Source organism: Streptopelia decaocto (assembly GCF_964273445.1).
Source record: "Streptopelia decaocto genome assembly, chromosome: 1".
Lineage (NCBI taxonomy): Eukaryota > Metazoa > Chordata > Aves > Columbiformes > Columbidae > Streptopelia > Streptopelia decaocto.
In genome coordinates this window covers 18622356-18641385 of record NC_138663.1, presented here as the reverse complement: position 1 = coordinate 18641385, position 19030 = coordinate 18622356, and the positions used below count along the sequence as shown (strand labels likewise).

The 19030-nt window shown below is 39.5% G+C and overlaps 1 protein-coding gene across 2 annotated transcripts in view; it reads right to left on the bottom strand.

The window, feature by feature from the left end:
• The window catches only part of TAFA5 (TAFA chemokine like family member 5), a gene marked incomplete at both ends in the record, with an annotated part of 408803 nt that overhangs the window by 290057 nt on the left and 99716 nt on the right, over positions 1-19030 (bottom strand). The window contains one exon of one of the 2 annotated variants that reach the window (XM_082061456.1): positions 7949-8039. The exons of the other annotated variant lie outside the window; for it this stretch is intronic. Coding sequence (XP_081917582.1) covers positions 7949-8039 — 91 coding nt within the window. Of the gene's footprint in view, positions 1-7948; positions 8040-19030 lie in introns of those variants that run through there. 2 annotated transcript variants of the gene reach the window in all.

Below are 19030 nucleotides of genomic sequence, written 5' to 3'. Positions count from 1 at the left end.
TTAATATTCTAATTTCACTGTTCTTTGTGTACGAAGGAGAGTGAACAGAGCAAGGCTCTGCTTCAGGATGCCTTCGAGTCCTAAAGAACTTGCAACATAAACAATACTTTAAAGAGTCATTTTCAGCTACATAAATCATGAGATTTTCTATTTTTTAAATTAAATCTGCAACTCAAAAAGTGGCATGATTCAGCTAACAAAATACATAAAACAGTGGTTGTTTTCTTGAGATTTGTCCCCTGAATACTTTCAGATCCTAATGTGCATTCTCATGAGCCTGTTTGCTTCACCAGTCAATAGAAAACTGTTCTAAAGTCATATGTTTAAATATCTTCACTTTTCTAAGTAAGTTTCCGGTAAACCCACATTCTGGAGGATAAGACTTGAAGAGATTTCAAGAATCCACCTGTCTGTTTCAACATGGCAATACTATTCCCAACAGATAATGTATTAACCTGAAAGCAAAACTCTCCTGTTTTGCAGCTTTCCCAGAAAATCTATTCCAATGCTCAACTGTCTTTATCATTGGCAAGTTTTCCCTGATGTACAGCACAAATTCGCCCTACTGCAATTTTTCCTAACATCTAACCTAAATCAGTTTGCACCCATTGCTTCCTGTAATCTTCTCACTTCATAGAAATAACAGTTTGTTACTCTTAAGGCAGAATTTTACCCACTGAAAACTCTTACCATGCTAGTAATCTCTTATCTAAACTCAGTAACTCTTCACTATTTCTTCGCACGCCTCATCTTCTGAAGTTGTAGCTATTCCCTTTGGTCTCCTATGCATCCACTTAGCTTGGCCTACAGCTTTCTTCATGTGTGATTCCAATTAAGCATATAGACTTTGGAATATCATATAGTCTTGTGGCACATCAGAAAGAAGCTAAGATCCAGAATGTACTGGCCTATTATAAATGTAATTTTTCACCTGATGAATTAAGTTTCATCTACTTTCCTCCTTACAGTCAAAAAAATAAATCACTCACATGAAAACACAAATTAGTACAGCATCTGCTTCTAGAAAATATTTCAATAGGTATTGATCCATTACATTATTTTTTTCTGGTTATTTATATGTTAATTTGGTGTTTGGATATATTTCAAACATGTTACTCATTGCTTTTCACAACACTAACAACAATTAGTAGGAAGATCTATTGTTCTAACTAGCATTTACTTGTGAACTGATGTAGTGCCGAAGGTAAAATATAATGAATAGGCAGATTTCATTATACTGTTGGATTTCTAGAACAGGCATAAAAAGCACATTTAGGCAAATAATCGGATTTTGTTATTAAACAGAACTTTCTATCTCTCTACGGATTTCAAGTGGCAAGAGGATATCATTTCTGAACAAAATAAATCTTTGCTAAAATCCAGATAGTGGATGGAATATATCCCTGGCTTGGACCTGGATGAACATACAGTACAGTTGGCCAGTCATACCCGGCTGAGCCACTGATTCCTACCAGGACATCTCATACTACTAGAAGACAAATACTGTTTTTATCAATCCTACAAAAACTTGTGTTGTTTCTTTTCTTCATATGATCATAAAAACTTATTTTTAAATATCTATGAGATAAGAATAATTTTACCTGTATTTTTAGTCATGATTTAAAGACACTTATGGCTTTTCTTATCAATACTATACTGAACTCTTGACCTCCAAATACATGCACTTTTTTTCATGTTCTCTTTTAAATTCAGTTTAAAAAAAATCTGAATTGTGTGTGTCTTGGTTTTATTCCAGTTCTATTTTTGATACAGTGTATGCCTGCTTAGAAACGAGATAAATAAATATCAATCAACAGATCTAAAAAGCATGCACTTTTGTATGATGTGACTCACATCCGTCTACAGGACTGCCTTAAAGAATACGTAATGCTGATAAATGCTGAGAAGGGTCAATAATTCCTCACTTGTGCTCTTGGGGCATGAAAACTGCCAGTCATAAAAAGGTTACTGAAAATCTGCTACTAATTCCCTTTTTCAAGTTGCTCAGTCAGGAAAAGTAAGGGTTTAAACTGTCTATGGCGCACCTCCCTATGAAGACATACACATTTTTCCTTTTCATCACCCAAACCCAAAAACTATTTCAAAGCTGCCTTCTATGGGTAGAAAAACTGTCTGACTCCCCCTCTTGGTACATCCTGGCACAGCAGATGCCAGATAGAGAACATCTTTCTCACCTCCCTGAAAAGGAAATTAGTGAGAATTTTTGTCTGCATAGCTTCCCTTCACTGCTACACTTCTCTAACCCCATCTTTAAAAAACCCTCTGAAAATACCAAAACTTTGCAGATACAAAGCTATTTATCTCAAAGCAGGACCTTTTCTCATTTTTCTTCAGCCCTGATGTGCCCCGTACTATCAAATAGCCACTGAACTGAGTCTTAATTTTATTTGCCAAGAAACTATACAAAATTGCAAACAAAACCCTCAGATTGGTGACCTCTCACATTTTATTTTCTTGTGCAGCATTTATTCAAGCTTAAGGGCTTTTAACTGCCAAATCTGTTCCCTGGATGGGAAGAGAAACCTTCCATGTGTGTGTTCTGTGCCTCTTGGGCTGCTCTGACAATCTCATTCATATTTGCCTCTCCACAACCCCCTTGCTCCCCCCCAAAAAAATGTATAGAAGACAAACAGGAGAAAATAATTCTACTAAAGCATGTTAAAAGTAACAAACCCCTCAAAAGCAGGCAAATTGGCAGCTGGGACACACTGTCCTCAACTCAGTTATACTATATATAGGTAACATATGCAGCACATCTGGTACACAAAGTATCTTACTGTTTTGAGACACAGGTTAAGCATAACAGGTCAAACTGAAAAACAACAACTTTAACATAAACCCAAACTTTTTTTCCCACATTCTTAAGAGCAATTATCTTTCTCGTTTTAATAGTTTCAAGTCATTCTGGTTTTTTTAATGTTTAAAAGATAAAAGAAAAACAAATTTTAAGAAAGGCTGGCGAGATTAGCTGTCGTGATAAGTCACATTCAAATTCTTTCCAGGAAAATTTTGAGGGCCAAAGTCTCAAGAAGTTTTAGAAGACAATAAATCATTTCATTAAAATGTATTACACATGTAGTAAACTTTCTAAAGATATCAGGTGAAATGTAAAGAAAGCTCTGAAAAAATTATCATCTTAGGTATACTGTCAGTAGACATTTTTGAAATTAGCAGAGGAATAGCAGTTCTTTGGTGTTACACAGCTAAAAAGGTTAATGTTCTTTATTATTTTCAGGGTCAAAATGTATACCCTAAGAACACAAAAATACACATAAAGCTTTTGCCATACTTTTTAGAGCAGGCTAAAATATTTAAATCTGCAGAAAGCGACAGAATAAAGATATTAAGTATCAAACTTCACCAAGTTCTTATGTGAATTAAATGCATTTTTTTAAAGAAAGTGCTGCAGTATTTTAGCTATTGTGATACTAATTCCTCTAAATGTGTTTGACAGAGAAGTGCCAACAAGAGTGTAACCAATTTGCTAACTTTTGCCTAAGGCAAAAAAAAAAATATAATTATGAAAAATGTGCTAAACAGATACCCTATTCATATATATAAGTATATATTAAATCTACACAAGTGATACTAAAATTATCATTTATAGCTATAATCATCTGGTTTGAACAGATGTATCAGAACTGTCTTGTCTCTAGTTAACCGCTGCAGTGTATCAACAGAAAATCGCCCTATTTTACACATCTTACTACTGAACATCTACCCAATAGATTAAGAATATGGATTTGAGATCTGAATACTCCAGTCCTCTGTACTTCAAGTAAGATTCTTGAGACTGCATCCATGTTTCTGTGTGGTCCCTCTCCAAACAAAGTTCACACCACCCTAATCTCATAAAGCATTCAAAATATTAAATCACCCTTGATAGATGAGGCATTCCAGTCTCTTAATGAGCAATCACCACATAAACAAAGCTTTAAAGTACATCCAGGGCTGTAACACACCCTGGCTGCGATATATCCGAACCCTTCTGAAGTTAATCCCGAACAGTGCTACTTCCCATGGGATTCAAACACACATTTAGAAACTGTATCCTTTACCTTTTCCCATCACCACTCTTTCTGAAGGGTTAAAATGTTCTAGTAGGTGAAGGGGGTACTTGTCCAGGGGCAAAGGAGTTCCCACAATTAATGCATGTTACATTAACTCCATGTTTTTCAGTTCTCTTTGAATAAATGTGTTAAACAATAACAGATTGCAAATTATTTTAAATCAGACACGAATAGTGGATGTAATAAATACCTTACTTTTAATTCTCAATGGTGTACGCAAAAAGTTTAAGGTATTTCAGTTTTTAACATCCCTTCATACTGACTGCAGCTGACCAGAATATGTTAAACTGCTTTGCAGGAAGATCAGACAAGCATGGGACTGCAATTATATATCACAATGCCCTTTTCTGGGTTCACAGCTCTATTCATCTTTTAGAAACACTGAAGGACAGATTGGACATAGGGGAACGGATTAGCCACAGGACGACCTGTATTTCCACACAAAAGCCTAAGTGTAGAAAAATGGCACCCTGTGTCACCCATTCTTCACTTGCTGAAAAAAACATATTCATGAAAATAGACATCTAAACAGCTCTTTCCCACTCATCTCAGAACAAGCATTCATTGTTTCTAGACACCATTTAAACTGCAGTAACGTAATGCCTAAACTGCCTCAATTCAAAAATGTAGATAAAAATATCTAAGAATTGACAGGGCTTCTTAGAGAAAAACCTAAGTTCAACAGAAGAAATAAAATTTAAAAAATAACAGTGTGAAAATTCTCAGTTGACTGTTGCAACACACAATCTTACATTTATAAATGTGACTGAAGGAGGATTTGGTTCTGGTAATAAGTTTCAGCTGGATGTAATGAAAGTTCTACACACTGTAGCCATACTGTACCACTGAAATGATTAAAATACATCGTGTTAATAGGTGATAAGAGTTTAACATAACAGATAACATCACTAATTCCAAGGGAGTGAAAGGAAAATGAACACAGAAAAAGACATGTGGTAATTATATCATTTTGAGAAGATGCAAAAAGTGAAGATGATGTCAGTTTCTATTAAGACCTGCCTCTGGAAAAAAAATAAGCTGTAAATACTACAAAACAAGCAAAATGGAAACAAAGCATGCATTAAAAAAAATTAAGTCAGACCTTTGCTTTTACATGTCATTCTTAAATCAATCACCTTGCATATAAAAGAGAAGCTTAGTGTATGAGCTTGTACTGTCAAACTCTCTCAGGAGATATGTGCTACCAGCTAATCTTATCAAGCTAGGCAAACTGGTGGTTTACTTGTTTGTTCTTTGGGACTACAGGAAATCATCCTTCTGCAAAAGAAATAATCAAATGAAAATGTCCAGGCATTTAATTTAGGAGTTCGACCACACAGCTGAGTTACAAACATAGTTCATTAGGCTCCGATGGGAAATGAATCTTTTTGCCAGGAAATCAACAGTCTAACTAAACATCATGTGCAATGAGACATACCATTCCTAACTTTCTATTGAAATTTTAATGAAAAAGGCTAACTCAGGGATCAGAAAAGAATTTCAAATCTTCTGAAGGTAAGGTAACAGCCATCCCATATGTATTCTTCTTGGTACACATTTACTTAGTAAACTAATGTGGCAGGCATGCGGTTAAATGATTTGCCAGTCCTTTCCTCACACTTCTTTCCATTGTTTTCTTACTGAAAATAATAAAAAAAAAACAGTTTTTACAATAAAAATATCTCACTTTTGCAAACTGTTTACAGTATCTATCCTATTTTAGATCTTCTGTTATCTATTTCTCTTTATCTTAGATGCCTGAGTTTTAATATACCATGCTTAAACCAATCACTTTTAATTGGGGATTTTAAAAGATCTTCATAAAGAAAAAACTCAGTTATGCCATGTAGACTTCCAATCAATTCCACTAAACTATTCAGTGTCATTATTGAAACTATAGGGAGGAATACATACACTGCTGAAGTAATTATGTGAAAGGGGTCAAAATGTTATTGTGGAGATTAGCACCCATCAAGAAAAGGTTGACAACTAGCCCAACACAGGCAATCTGTATTTACAGTAAGTATATAGTTCTCAGTGTTAAACAAAGCAGAAATATTTTGTTCACAGATATAAACAAACTGATACAATTAAATTATCCAACAAGCTCAAGAGCTTCAGTTTTCTCTCTGCAGTCCACATTAATAGCGACTATAATTGCTGGAAGAGAAGCAATGTAAATGGTGTAAAATGCTCCTTGGTATATGGTCATGGTTTTATGTTTTTATATATTAATTTGCTAGCTTTCTATTCCTACAATGTAAGAAGAAATATTTTAAGTGAAACAAAAATGCCTCTTCCTTTGTGGATAATTTACAGTAACAGAGGTCTCAAAATCAAGCAGTGAGAGACTGAAGAAAAAAAAAAGGCAAATACTGACCAAAAAATAGCTTAAAATGACTAGCAATATTTCATTCTGTAAAATTTTCTCAAAATAAATCATCTAATTAAACAGAGATATATAAATACACTAGTCCAAGCATTTTAAAAGAATGTTAAATAAGTAGCTGTGTGGAAGGCATTATACACAGTGCAATTAAAACAAGGGTAAATTTCTTAAAGGAGAAATCTCTGGCACTGGAGATATCTGGATAACACTTCTTAATTATCCAAATCAGGCAAATCAGCGTTTATTCATTTCAGAAAAGATCTGTGAAAATGTGCAGTCTCATGCTTTTTTTGGACTGATAAACCAGCAGCGATACTTCAGTGGTTGCAAAGTTGTCGCTTTGCCCAGTCTTGACTGAAACTTTGTCCCAATCACATAAAAGTTTTTTTCCACGCTTTGCACAGCCAGCACTCCAAGATGAGCTCGGCTTCTTCTTCAGGTTGGTATAATCTCAACTACATTGCAATGTTAAAAAAGAATAAATGGGTTCACCAAAAGCCCCATATTATTGTGTTATACTTGCTAACACTGCTTAAAAAACAGCACTGGGCTTTCCAAAACACCACCAAATAAATACACATGCATCTCTCAGGATTCACACTTGAATCTCAGACTACAGTTAGCTTTACAAATATTCAGTGGAATCATTATTTTAGCAAAGAGAGGGAAAAAAAAAAAAGAGTAAAAGAGTAATTTTCTGATGAAATAAAAGGAAAAAACCCAAACTAACAAACAAGAGCGATACAAGGGTTCTTCCCGAAGAAAATTCCTCTGTCCACTTAATAAAACATTTTTTTTCCATCCAACTCACATAGGGAAAGAAGAAGAAAGCCTGCCCCACTATCCAAACTTTTTTCTCCAGTAAATTGTAATCACAATTTTCTGGCCACAAGGTGAAAAAAACAGGAGCCTTGAAAATCCATGCGAAGGCCTCTTCCAGTTTTGGGGCATCGGGAAGGAAGATGCTGAATGCCCAGGATTTGCTCTGCCCTGCCCTTTCCATAGAACTTTAGTGCCATCTATTGAAAATGTACTGAATAGGGAAGAGGGAAAGGATGCCTATTGATTTGGTATAAAAATAAGACGTTTACTTGTTAGGGGTTTTTTCGTTTATTAATACTCCCATGATGACTGCTGTTCTGTGGTCATCTGATAGCAACAAATATTTTCTATACACTATACATGCCCCATAAAGAAATGAGACATGGGCTAAAGCATTGAATGAAAACATCATACAGATTATATATATATATATACATAGATATATATATACATTTGCCAAGAATGTAAGTCTAAAGCTACCTATTATCTAAAGGAACAAAAATGAGAAGGCTTTAACAGAAAGGAAAAATAGCGTGGAAGCACTGCTGTAAATAGAACATACTGGAAACCGTAAAAAATAATTAAGGCACCTCGTAAAGACCTTAGTATTAAAGAACAGGGTACGTAGACATGCAGATATAATTACCTTCTTTAAGAAACTGTGAGTGGATGACAAATATAAGAAAACAGCAGATCGCTGCTCCTGCTAGTGCCCATAAAGCTTTCAAGAGCTGCATCTCGGTCTGAAACTCAGTAAATACCCAGAAAGTCACACAATGAATTTCCAGAGCGATGCATCAACGCTTCCCTCTGTGCGCCAGGCGCGGCGGCTCCCGGCAGGGACCACACTCCCGAGCAGGGCGGGCGAGCCCGGGGCTGCGGAGGAGGGGCCGGGGCTTCACACCCCGCGCGGGGGCAGCGGCAGCGCCGCTCTCTCCTGGCCGAGGCAGCCGGCGCGGGGCCCCATGAATCAGCGCTCCGTCTCCGCGGGAGCCGCGCCGAGCCGGCGGCGGGGGCAGGGAGGCCGGCAGCGCCGGGCCGGGCTGCGCAACAGCGCCCGCTGCGCCGCGGGGGCGCGGGGCCGCCGCCCGCTCAGGGCGCGCCGCCGCCGGGCGGCGCGGGGCGTGCGGGGGCCGGGCCAACCCCGCCGAGGCTCCGCGGGAGCCGCTGCAGCATCGCCGGGCTGCGGGCGCCGGTCGCTCTCTCGCTCGCTCCTTCGCTGGCTCGTCGGGCCGCCGCTCCGCTGCTCGCTGTCCACGGCTCGGGGAGGAGAGAGCGAGCGGGGAGGGGAGGGAGCGAGGGGGGGAGGGATCTCTCTTTACTGCAACTTCTCCAGGCTGCCGGCAATTTGTTGCACCCCCCGCTCCTCCCCCGGCTCGGGGATCCTCTCTGGTGCGGGGGGGGACGGGGACACATTCAGTTCATCCCGCCATCGCTGGCAAACGCGGCGCCGCTCGGGAGCTCTTGCAAAAATAGCTGGCCTCCCCTCGGGCTCGCACCTCCGCCGCCGGGGCTCCTCGTCGCCCGGCTCCGGAAGCTTCCCCGGGCACCGCGGCTGGCCCCGGTCCCTCACCCGAGCCCGCCTGCGGGGTCGACCCCGTTCCGGCGCTGCTCCCCGGCGGTGGCCCCGCAGAGCGCCCTCAGAGCTACGGCGAGAGCGCTCTCAGCCTACAGGTTGATGCCTCCGTTGCAGCCATCCCCACGGAAAACAAGAACGCAAATGAAAGAATGCCGTAAATCACAAAGAAAAAAAAAAAAAAAAGAAAAAAGACCAGGGCTGTGATTTTGCTGCCGCCCTCCCACTCCAGGGGAAGAACCGAGCCGCGGCGGCTGGCTGCCGTAGAGAAGCCTGGCGGGGGGGCAGGAAGGCTGGGGAGGTGCTGCGATGCGGAGACGCTCCGCGGGGCTGCGCGCTCGGCCGTGTAGTTGTGGGACGCGCTGCAGCCAGTGCCGGGGGCAGGCACGCACGCCCAACCCCTCAGCCTCGAGCGGGCCGGCCGGCCGGCGGCCGCTTGGTGCGGGCACCGAGCTCCGTGCCGCGCAGGCGGCTAGAGGCACTTCGGTGGGGCGATGCGGGGGCTGGGGGAACAGCTGCGCGCTGAAGCACTGCCGGCTGCGCGTATTTGGGCGGCAGAGGGAGTGCCTGGGCTTGGCTCCGCTCGCGTGCCCCTCTGCCCGCGGACGCGGTGGGGCTCCGCGCCTCTCGCGTTCAAACTCCGCCGGCTGCCCCGCGCAACTTCGGCGACGCGAGGGCGCTCAGCACCGCGGCCTGCGGTGGCTCGTGGAGAGAAACCGCGGGGAGGACCGCGGCCGGCGGCGAGCGAGCGGCCCGGGGGGGCCGGAGCGGGTGTCGACGGGGTGCGAGAGAAAGCCGGGGGGAGGAAGGTGTAGCAGAGGGAAGCGGGCGGAGGCGGGTGCGGTTCGCAGCACCGCGGGAAACTGCGGGCAGCAGGCGGCCGGAGCGCCGGGCGGCGCGACGCGGCCCAGCCCGGCCCGGTCCGGAGGCTAGTCCTCCCCGCTTGCAGCTCCGCGACGAGCTTGAAGTTGCCGTGCTCCTCCGGCTGGCTGTAGATTGACTGCACTGCATTAGCAATGATAGTAACGCACCGATGGCCGATGCGGTACCCCGGTCTATCCGGATAGACATGAAAGTGCATCCATAGTTTTGAGGATATAATTCAAGGAAGGGGATACTTGCATTCTAAGAGCTTTGTTTTCATACATATTTGGCTACACTTTTATGTTATTTTTTGTAACACTTAAATATTGTCTTAATTTTTAAAAAAGGGGAGGGTTTTGCAGATGCTTGGAAGGACAGATTAATGAGCATTTTTTTCGTTGGGCTGACATCTCCCTTCGTGTTGCTGATGAGTGTTAAGTTCATCCCTGTGCTTTTTGTTTTTTCACTGATAGCGCATAGAAACATTCAAACCAAATATCTTTTGAATTTTAAAATCCCTATAAACCCATTTATTGCATTTACTATATTTGAAGATTACAGCAATGCAATGTTAAAGCAATGTCATAGCTACACTAGAGATATTCCGCTGTAAATCTTTCATTCTGAAATGTACACTTTGGTGAGATATTGACCATGCTTGTGTGCAGTTCAAGTTGGGTTTTGTTTATTTACCCTCTGGAAAAAGTGTCCAGTAGCTAAAGAAAATTCACACATCTTAAGCAAACACAGATTCCTCCCCCTGAGAGAGCAGCTTTTAAGTCCACAGATAAGTGGATTTTAAAAGTGTCTCAAACTTAAGAGTTTATGCAGTCCAGGATAAGCAATATCTATCAGTTTGAAGATGCTGCTTAGAGATAAACCCTATGAAAAATTTTAAACATTACTTTCCTTTTTGACTAAAGGTATGTGAAGACCCACTGGCAATGGGTCAAAATCCCCATGTTGCTTACTCCCTTTGAGGAGCAAGATGATAGCCCTTCTCCCATTTTAAACTAGTCTTACTTGTTTGAGCATCTGAATTACACAAATACTCTTGGGCTTTTGTGGGCTTCGGTTCAGATCCTTTCACAAGGAAGACATCAGACTGTGGCACTATGCCTCCTGGCCACAGGGGAGTCACTCTACGTGCACACGAGCGTAAGTGGGAGCAAAATCTGGTTCAGTGCTCACATTGTACAGAGATATTTAGTCTCATAGCAACAAGGGATTCCAGAAGACTTCCCATTTGAGAGGACAGTGGTACCTGGCAACGCCGCTTGCTGTTCTAAATATGGTTCACTGTGGACTTTCTGTTTTCTAAATAGCTTTGGACCTTTGAAATAGAGTGAGTCCTATTCAAAAATACCAATCTTCAATTTCTCTACTTGTCACCTGCATAATGATTTATAAAATATTAAAGATACCTCAAGTTACCAGTGTAGATTTCTCTGAAAGACTTTTCTGAATAAATTCCACTGACAGAAAATCCCCCTTATCTTTCATCCTGTTAAGATTTGCATCCCCAACTAACAGAATAACACCCATCAAACAACTTGAAAGCTGCTTAGGCCAAGACAGATTTACAGAATTATCTCACTGTGCATTTTCAGGATTTTGCCAGAGCTCTCACCCCATACATCTCCAGGAATATAGAGGCTGCGGTACCAGCAGTAGCTTTTGACAGGGAGCCACTCCATAGGAACTTTCCCAGTTGTTTTTAATGTTAAAGGAGGGATGCTCAGCATCTGAAAACTGGTAAAGGATGGTGATGGTTTTGGAAGACGTTTCCAACACAGAGGACAGTTGCAACACGGAAAAGTAGTGATGGAATGAGGAATGTGTTTTTCTGATGATCAAGGAGCAAGACCAAATGTGTAAAAAAGTTCTTTTGAGTTCTCATGGGAAAGCAGCACGAAAATGAAGCACATCATTTCCAAATGTATGTTCCCTTTTGGAAATACAGCTCATTTGTTCTTTTTACCAAAACTTCGATCTGATTCTACAGAATTACTAAAACTGGAACTCTGTAGCAAAGACAGCAGCCTTTTCTCAATTCTAGAGGTTTAAAAATATTATCTATGCTCTGAATTTAATTTTGTGAAAAAGATTCTATGAAACTGTAATATATTTATTCTTCAATACTGAGATATTTTATAAATAAAACCATGCTAAAATTCCTGGAACACAATCATATTCAGATTGTATTCCATATACCTATAGCTAAACCCCTAGTTTTTTCAGTTGTGTCAAACGCCTTTTGCATAATTATTTTATGCCTGTTGCAATAAACCCCAAAGTCGTGCATGGCCAATGCAGATCTAAATGCAGTAGCACAAGGTATGACGTTAGATGATTTTCAGTAATGAATTTGGAAACTACTACTGGCTTTGAATCACAAAAAATAGAGCAGACGATATCTATAATTAGGTTATCTAGACCAATCCTTTGCCAATGCCCACTGGATTTTATTTCTGTTACTTTTGAGTTACTCAGGCAGTAGTCTGTCACCAGTCACTTGAGGCGATTATTCCAGCCCAGTGGTTCTCTCAGCTGGAATGTTTCTCCTGATGCTAAGTTTAACATTTTATTTTGTTGAAATTCACGCAGTTCATCCTTCACATATGCCTGAAGTGGCATTATAAATCTTTTTTTCCAAAATAGATGATATATTGAATATATAGTAATGAATATAGATGGATATATTTCCACCAATTAGTTTTTGCAACCTGTAAGTACTTTTTCCCCCTTTTTCTCTGCATGCCAATGGCTCGTTCACAGTTCTTTGCTACTGGGCTAGTCACAGCTACAGTAGTGATGAAAATTTTATCACTGATCCTCACCTGTGCTGGGCAAGTGCCACTGGAGTAGAAGTTAATCTCTAGGGAGATTCTGTTAATCTCTGACTTGTGACATGATGCAGCTACTATAAGAACCACAAATACACATCCATTTGGCCACCTCCTTCCATGGACACCTAAAACTTTCACTTGTTTTTCCTTCATTTACCCAGTAAGGTGATACATGTCTTTAATAATTATTTGATGGACCAAACCCCACTTCCCATTCTTTCTCCTAGCGGCAGATAGCACAGCCTAGATACTTAGAATAACCAGTATGCCATTTTCTTGCTATAGTGCATCATGTCTACCTAGAACTTTTGATTTTAAGTCATTTTATTTCCTTCTGCTTTTCAGCTGCATTATATTGCTGTTCTTCTTGTCCTGCCATCTTACTGACTTTCTATTCAGGTGCTATTTTCTTCTGCCTTTTTATTTATTTACTTATTTTTATTTATTTATAGTGCCAGTGCCAGCAGTTCATGTCACATGGACAGTTGCCCATTGGGAACTCATTGCACTTTCTCCCACACAGCAGTCACCAGTTGATCATAGCTGTTGGTCACTACAAAGGCTGTACAGGAGCTCCCTAAGAAGAAGTGAAAGGTTCTATAAGACCACTCTGATCCCTAGAACACTGGTGAATTATCCCAAAACACAAATCTGAAATGACTTAATTTGCCAGTCACAGGTACTATGGGTACTACAGTCAAACTATGTTACCGTGCTTCTCCATCCATGGTTATACTCACGGATCATATTCTTCATATCTGCTCAACAAGCAATCTCCCCTTATTTTTAAACATATAGTTTCTCAAATGTTGCTTTTGTCCTCTTTTATTTTACTTTGTACACTCACCCTGTCACAGGGAGCACCTCGCTTTGCAGTAACTGCTCTGACACATTTAACAGCACAATTATAGATGACTTGGTAACCACCCATTGAGTAAAAATAACCTAGCAACTGAAGACACACTTAGGTATTTATACTTAGATATCCCAGAGGAACCCTTCACAGCTCCTGTAGCTGGGGAAAACATATGTATCTCACCAAATGCAGTAGGCTAGGAATCCTCAGGGTGGGGGCGGGGGACACGGGAAGCGATAACATTGCACAGCTGAAAGGTTTTCCAGACAACACTCTGCCAGCTAATCCAACTCTTATCCAACTAGCTCTGCAATTAAGGTTTCCTACTGAGAACAATGACAGCATTATGACCTGGGGAATTTTCTACATAGAAAAACCCCAACCCATCTGGGATTACAAAATTTAGAGCCTGAAAAAAATCCATCTCCCACACTGATGGTACTTGCAACCAGTACCGATCCAACGGAACTGGTGCCAGTATGCATACGAGAAAATACATGAGCTGTAAGGAATGAGCTGCCAATGAGGAGGGAGCCAGGGCAGCACACGCTGTGTGAAGAACCTGCAGTGCTGAAACTCATTCTTGCCTTCCAGAGTACAGATTAATTTTTTTTTTTTTTTTTTTAATGTGCAATGTACTAAGTTTTCACACAACCTGTTCAGGAAGAAATAATTTAATGTCTGAAGAAAGTGGCAAATACTTGCAGGCAGTCATCTAAATGATGCGATTTAATTTTTATGATACATATTTACATATGGCTGCCTATGGATAGTTTTACGTATTTGAGGGGAAAAAGAAACTCAGCATTTCATTGAGAGAATCACACGTCTTAATAAAGAACTTGTAATATTACAGTGTCTGGCTGCCCATTCTTTCCCACTCCCGATTTTTTCTGGTTTGTTTACGACCTTCATCTCTTCTTGTTTTCAAAATATGCCTTCATTCAGCTAAAAACACCTCAATAGGTAGCAATTTACATCCAAGAGGTGAACTAATCTCAAAGAGAAAGTGTACTGTGTCTCAAGGGCCTTTCTACCTGCCTCCAGTTGTAAGATTATTGCCATGAAATGCTAATGAAGTGTTCAAAGTCAGGTTGGATGGGACTTTGAGCAATCTGATGTAATAAAAGATGTTCCTGCCCATGGCAGGGAGGTTGAACTGGATGGTCTCTGAAGGTCCCTTCCAACCCAAACCATGCTATTATATGACACCATGATACTTTGATCATCAAAGAGAGTAAGAAAGTATTGAAACTCACAGTTAAGACTGGTGGCCAAGGCACAGGCTTGGATGTTCCAACTACTATAGGTCTATTCACAAAAATCACAATGATATTTAGAGGGCTTATCCTCAAATTCTTTTTTTTTTATATATTTTAAGATCATCTGGATTTTTTAACCTTCTCAAAATGCAATTGTTTACTCCTTTTGCAGGAAAAAAAAAAAATGTATTATAACCAAGATACTAAAACACATGTAATTAAAGGAATTCAGTTATGATCCACAGTTTCCAGCATCAGTTCCTGAGGGTCTAGCCTAAACACACACAACTAAAATGCTGTAACATTCAGTGAGTAAGTTCTTAACTGAAAATGAGATCCGTGGAGAAAGCCAGGCTGAATAACCAGTGTCTCTATGAGTCAAGTCACAGCAAACCTTTCTAGAATGTCCTATAGCAATGTTGTATGGAAAAGTTAATAAAGTAATGTATTTGGAGGTTTTGTTGCTTCCTCTTATCTTAGTGGGGTTGGGGGGGGAACCAAAAAAAAAAAAAAATCCAAATTCTGCAAGAGTGAATTCTGCTATACTGCTATATAAACTCATACTCGCTGGCAACTTAACCAATAATCTCTTTGACCTATGGCTTGAACTTTAACCAGATGATTTTCTGTACTAGCTGTTAACTTTCCACGTCAAAACCTGGATATCACAAAAATTTATCAGGAACTGAAGGCAGGCCACATTGGACACTTTTAGTTCTTTCCATCAGAGATTCTTACTGTAGTAAGTAGGAAAGGGTGCTGCAGCAAAAATGGAGCATATCCAGAACAAACAAGGCACCTCCACAGTTGAAACAGGTTCTGAACATAGAAGAGACAACGACTGCCTCTGTATCATTTGAGTGTGCTGGGTGATAATACTGAGCAAGAGCTAATCTTTGGTTGCTGATAAACTACTGGAGGGGAAACAAATATTTTTCAGACAAATGTTAAGTGCAGATGCTTTAAAAATTATTCAAAACCTCAAAAAGAAAAACAGTTGAAAATTGTTACATGCACAAAATGAACAATTATTACATTTTAAGTATAAATTAAAATGACTTTACCACTATGGCACTCTTTTTTTTAATCTGAAAACTCTCATGTATTAATGAGATCTACACTTGCATCAGACTGTGACATTAAAGAGGCCCAGAATTTTATACATTAAGTTTCTTCTGGGTCTGTGTTCAGGACTTCATTCCAAAATCTTGAATAAGTAAAAAAGAAAGAAGTTTTTAAGTTTATAATCTTAAATCTTAGAACACAAACTTGTTTGTCATCATGAAATAGAAACCAATAATTTTACAAGCCATTCATGTATAATATAGTCCACTAGTTCTTGATAGTAAAGAAAAAGATAAGTATTAGTGTCTAGCTATTATGGGATATGTCCAGTTAATACTAAATGGTATAAGACATATTTTGTTCTGTAGGATGAAAATGGGTTACTGCAAGCTACTCTGAGATTTATTACTGGACTCTGTGAAATTAAGGCATTGGAGGCTCATCTATGTACACCTGGAGTGGGATAATGGCAGGAACTGCAGATTAATATTACCTTCCCTTGCATGCACAACCTATTCATTATTTGATTGTCTGTCAGGTTTTGTGCAAAGTGTGTTTCTTATACCTACCAGATACATCAGGCAGCCCATAGCTTACTACAGTTAATGAAGCAGCCACTGTATAGCAGCTTTTCACAAAACTTTTTATGAAAAGCGTATTTTAAAAGGCAAAAAAGCTTTTGGTTTTGCTTTGAATTATGCTGTTCTAATAGGAACATTTTTTCTGCATGCTTACATTGTTTTAAAATAGAAAGCTTTAATTACAACATGAAATGGAGCATCTAAAATTTTGTCATTTAACAAAAATGCCAGATATTAAAATAGTACTCTTGGCACATAGGGCAGTGACAATGCACAGCCTGAACTGACATCTGTAAAAATCCTGGAGACATTGTAGCTGATTCAGCCAGATTTCAGATGGAAGAAACATTACTAAAAGAGGCTTATACAAACATTGTAAGACAGAGACCATCCTTCTCTACAGCAGAATATAAACTCTCCCTAGACATGGCTTAACCTTAAACAGAGAAGGAGTAAAGTGTACCATGGACCATTCTTTGTGCCAGCTCCTGGGAGGTTTTAGCATCCTGCCCATGCTGGACTGTCCCACATCAACACCCCATGTCTCCACTGTCCTTCATGCACAGGTTCAAGCTCACTAACCCATGATTTTACTTGTCTGGGTCCATATCTGAAAGAGGAGATGAGTCGTGATAATTAGTTGCTCCTGACAGAACAAGAGTGCATAAGGTAACAGGCAGATGGTAGAGATGATCCAGGAATACAAGTTTAAGTCTTAAACTAGCATATTGGTTAAGCCATGCCTGCAGAAACAACTTTGACCTTAAAGTCATAGTAAAAGTCTGAGTATGTTTTACTTTACCAGCATACTAATATAATGGTAATATTATGACATTACATTAGTGTAATATTATACATTGAATGGCTACTATAGTACAAGTAGACACATCAGAAGTGGGTAATGATGAATGGAAGTTTTTTATGTATAAATTGCTGCATACAGATTAGATATTGCACTTAATTTTTTAAAATACTTGTTAGCCTTTTTTTTAACAAAAAAATATTTATTTGTTTTCATTTAACATTTCAGAGGAAACTGGCATAGTCTATTCTGTCAGTAATACACAGAATAATTATAAACTATATGCTCTCAATCCATGCCATAGTGCTTTGAGAATGTGTCAACACTTGGTGATTTCCTTACCCAGCTCAAAAGCATCTTGGAAGCACCCCGGGCAATGTCTCATATACAGCCATTGAGGGTTATCCGCTCCAAAATAGCTCTTATAATCTGAATGGAAGAACCATAAATGATTCAATTGAAATAACTTCTGAAAATGCAAAAGGAAATGAACACAGAATAAACTACAACATTGGGGAGTCTAACAGCCTGCACACCTGAAGATTTAGAATTGAAGACTTTGATGTTTCCCCTTACAACCATCCTACTGTATGTAGCACCTACATTCAGATGCAGAGAACAGTATTCATAAAATTGACCTTCACTGATTTTAGAAGAGTTTTTTTGCATCATTTCAGCTATAAGTTAACCAAACACATCCAACTGCATCTGACATAACTGAAACTTGGTAGGAGTCTCTCCCCGCTTCTCCTCTCTTTGAAAGAAGTTAAGTATTCCTATCATCCGTATAAAAGAGATATAGTATAGTACATACTTATTTAGTTATAGCATTCAAAGTAAAATTGTGTTAAATAAAAACTTAAAATTTAGTGCCACCAAATGTTGGATGCACAGATTGCCCTTGGTTTTTTTTTGTTTGTTTGTTTGTTTGTTTTTTTTTTAATCTTTATGAAGAAACAATGCCAGAAGAAAAAGAAAATCACTTTTTTTTACAGAAAACTAACAGAATTCTATAAACCAGAACAAATCAAACTCCCAAAACACATGACAATTACATCTAGAAATGAGGGACTAGCAAAAGACAGTATACTAGCTTGAATAATGGTTATGGTTAAAAAGGATGTTTTAGATGTATTTTGAATGTCAATCACATTTTGATTGTTTTTTTCTCTTTGCCTACAAATAACAGATTTTTATTTTTTTTTCCATTAGGAACCATTAGTTGTTGGTTTTGTTTTGCTTTGTTTTGTTTTGTTTTGTTTTTCATAATTGCTTCAGAACAATATAGAGGAGATATGAGAAGCAGGTATGTACTTCATGTAGCAAACTTGAAATATCAAATAATATGAGCAGGATAACATCTAATTGTATAGAAAGTATTGTCTGAGGCATCGGCAAGGGAGAGTTATTCTGCTGCTGTAAACATGTGCAGCTGGTATCAGTCCTAAGGACATGCCATAAGTATGAAGGTGTTTATCAATATGTTGTCCTACCAAAGTGGATAGAATCAGTATATGACCAATGACCTCCTACAGTGAGAAACAGCTGCAATTTACTTTGCCATAAGGAAAGGACTTACCCTTTCCAAATTATGTACCCTGCTGCTTCTCACACAGAAAAACATCCTCAAGAAAGCAGTCATTAAAACATAATAATGCAAATGCAATAGCTGCAGTAGGTTTAACTGTTCTATTTTTCTTTTCGGGATATACTGCTGAAGATACATATCTTCCTTTTGACAGACACAACATAGGGTAAAAAATAATTTAACAGCAGTTTGAATTTTCCAGTTTGTAGTGCTCATCTTTTCTAATTGGCTAACTATCAGAACTGAGTTCTGTGAATGGGCATCTTTTGGTTTTTTAAACTGTTG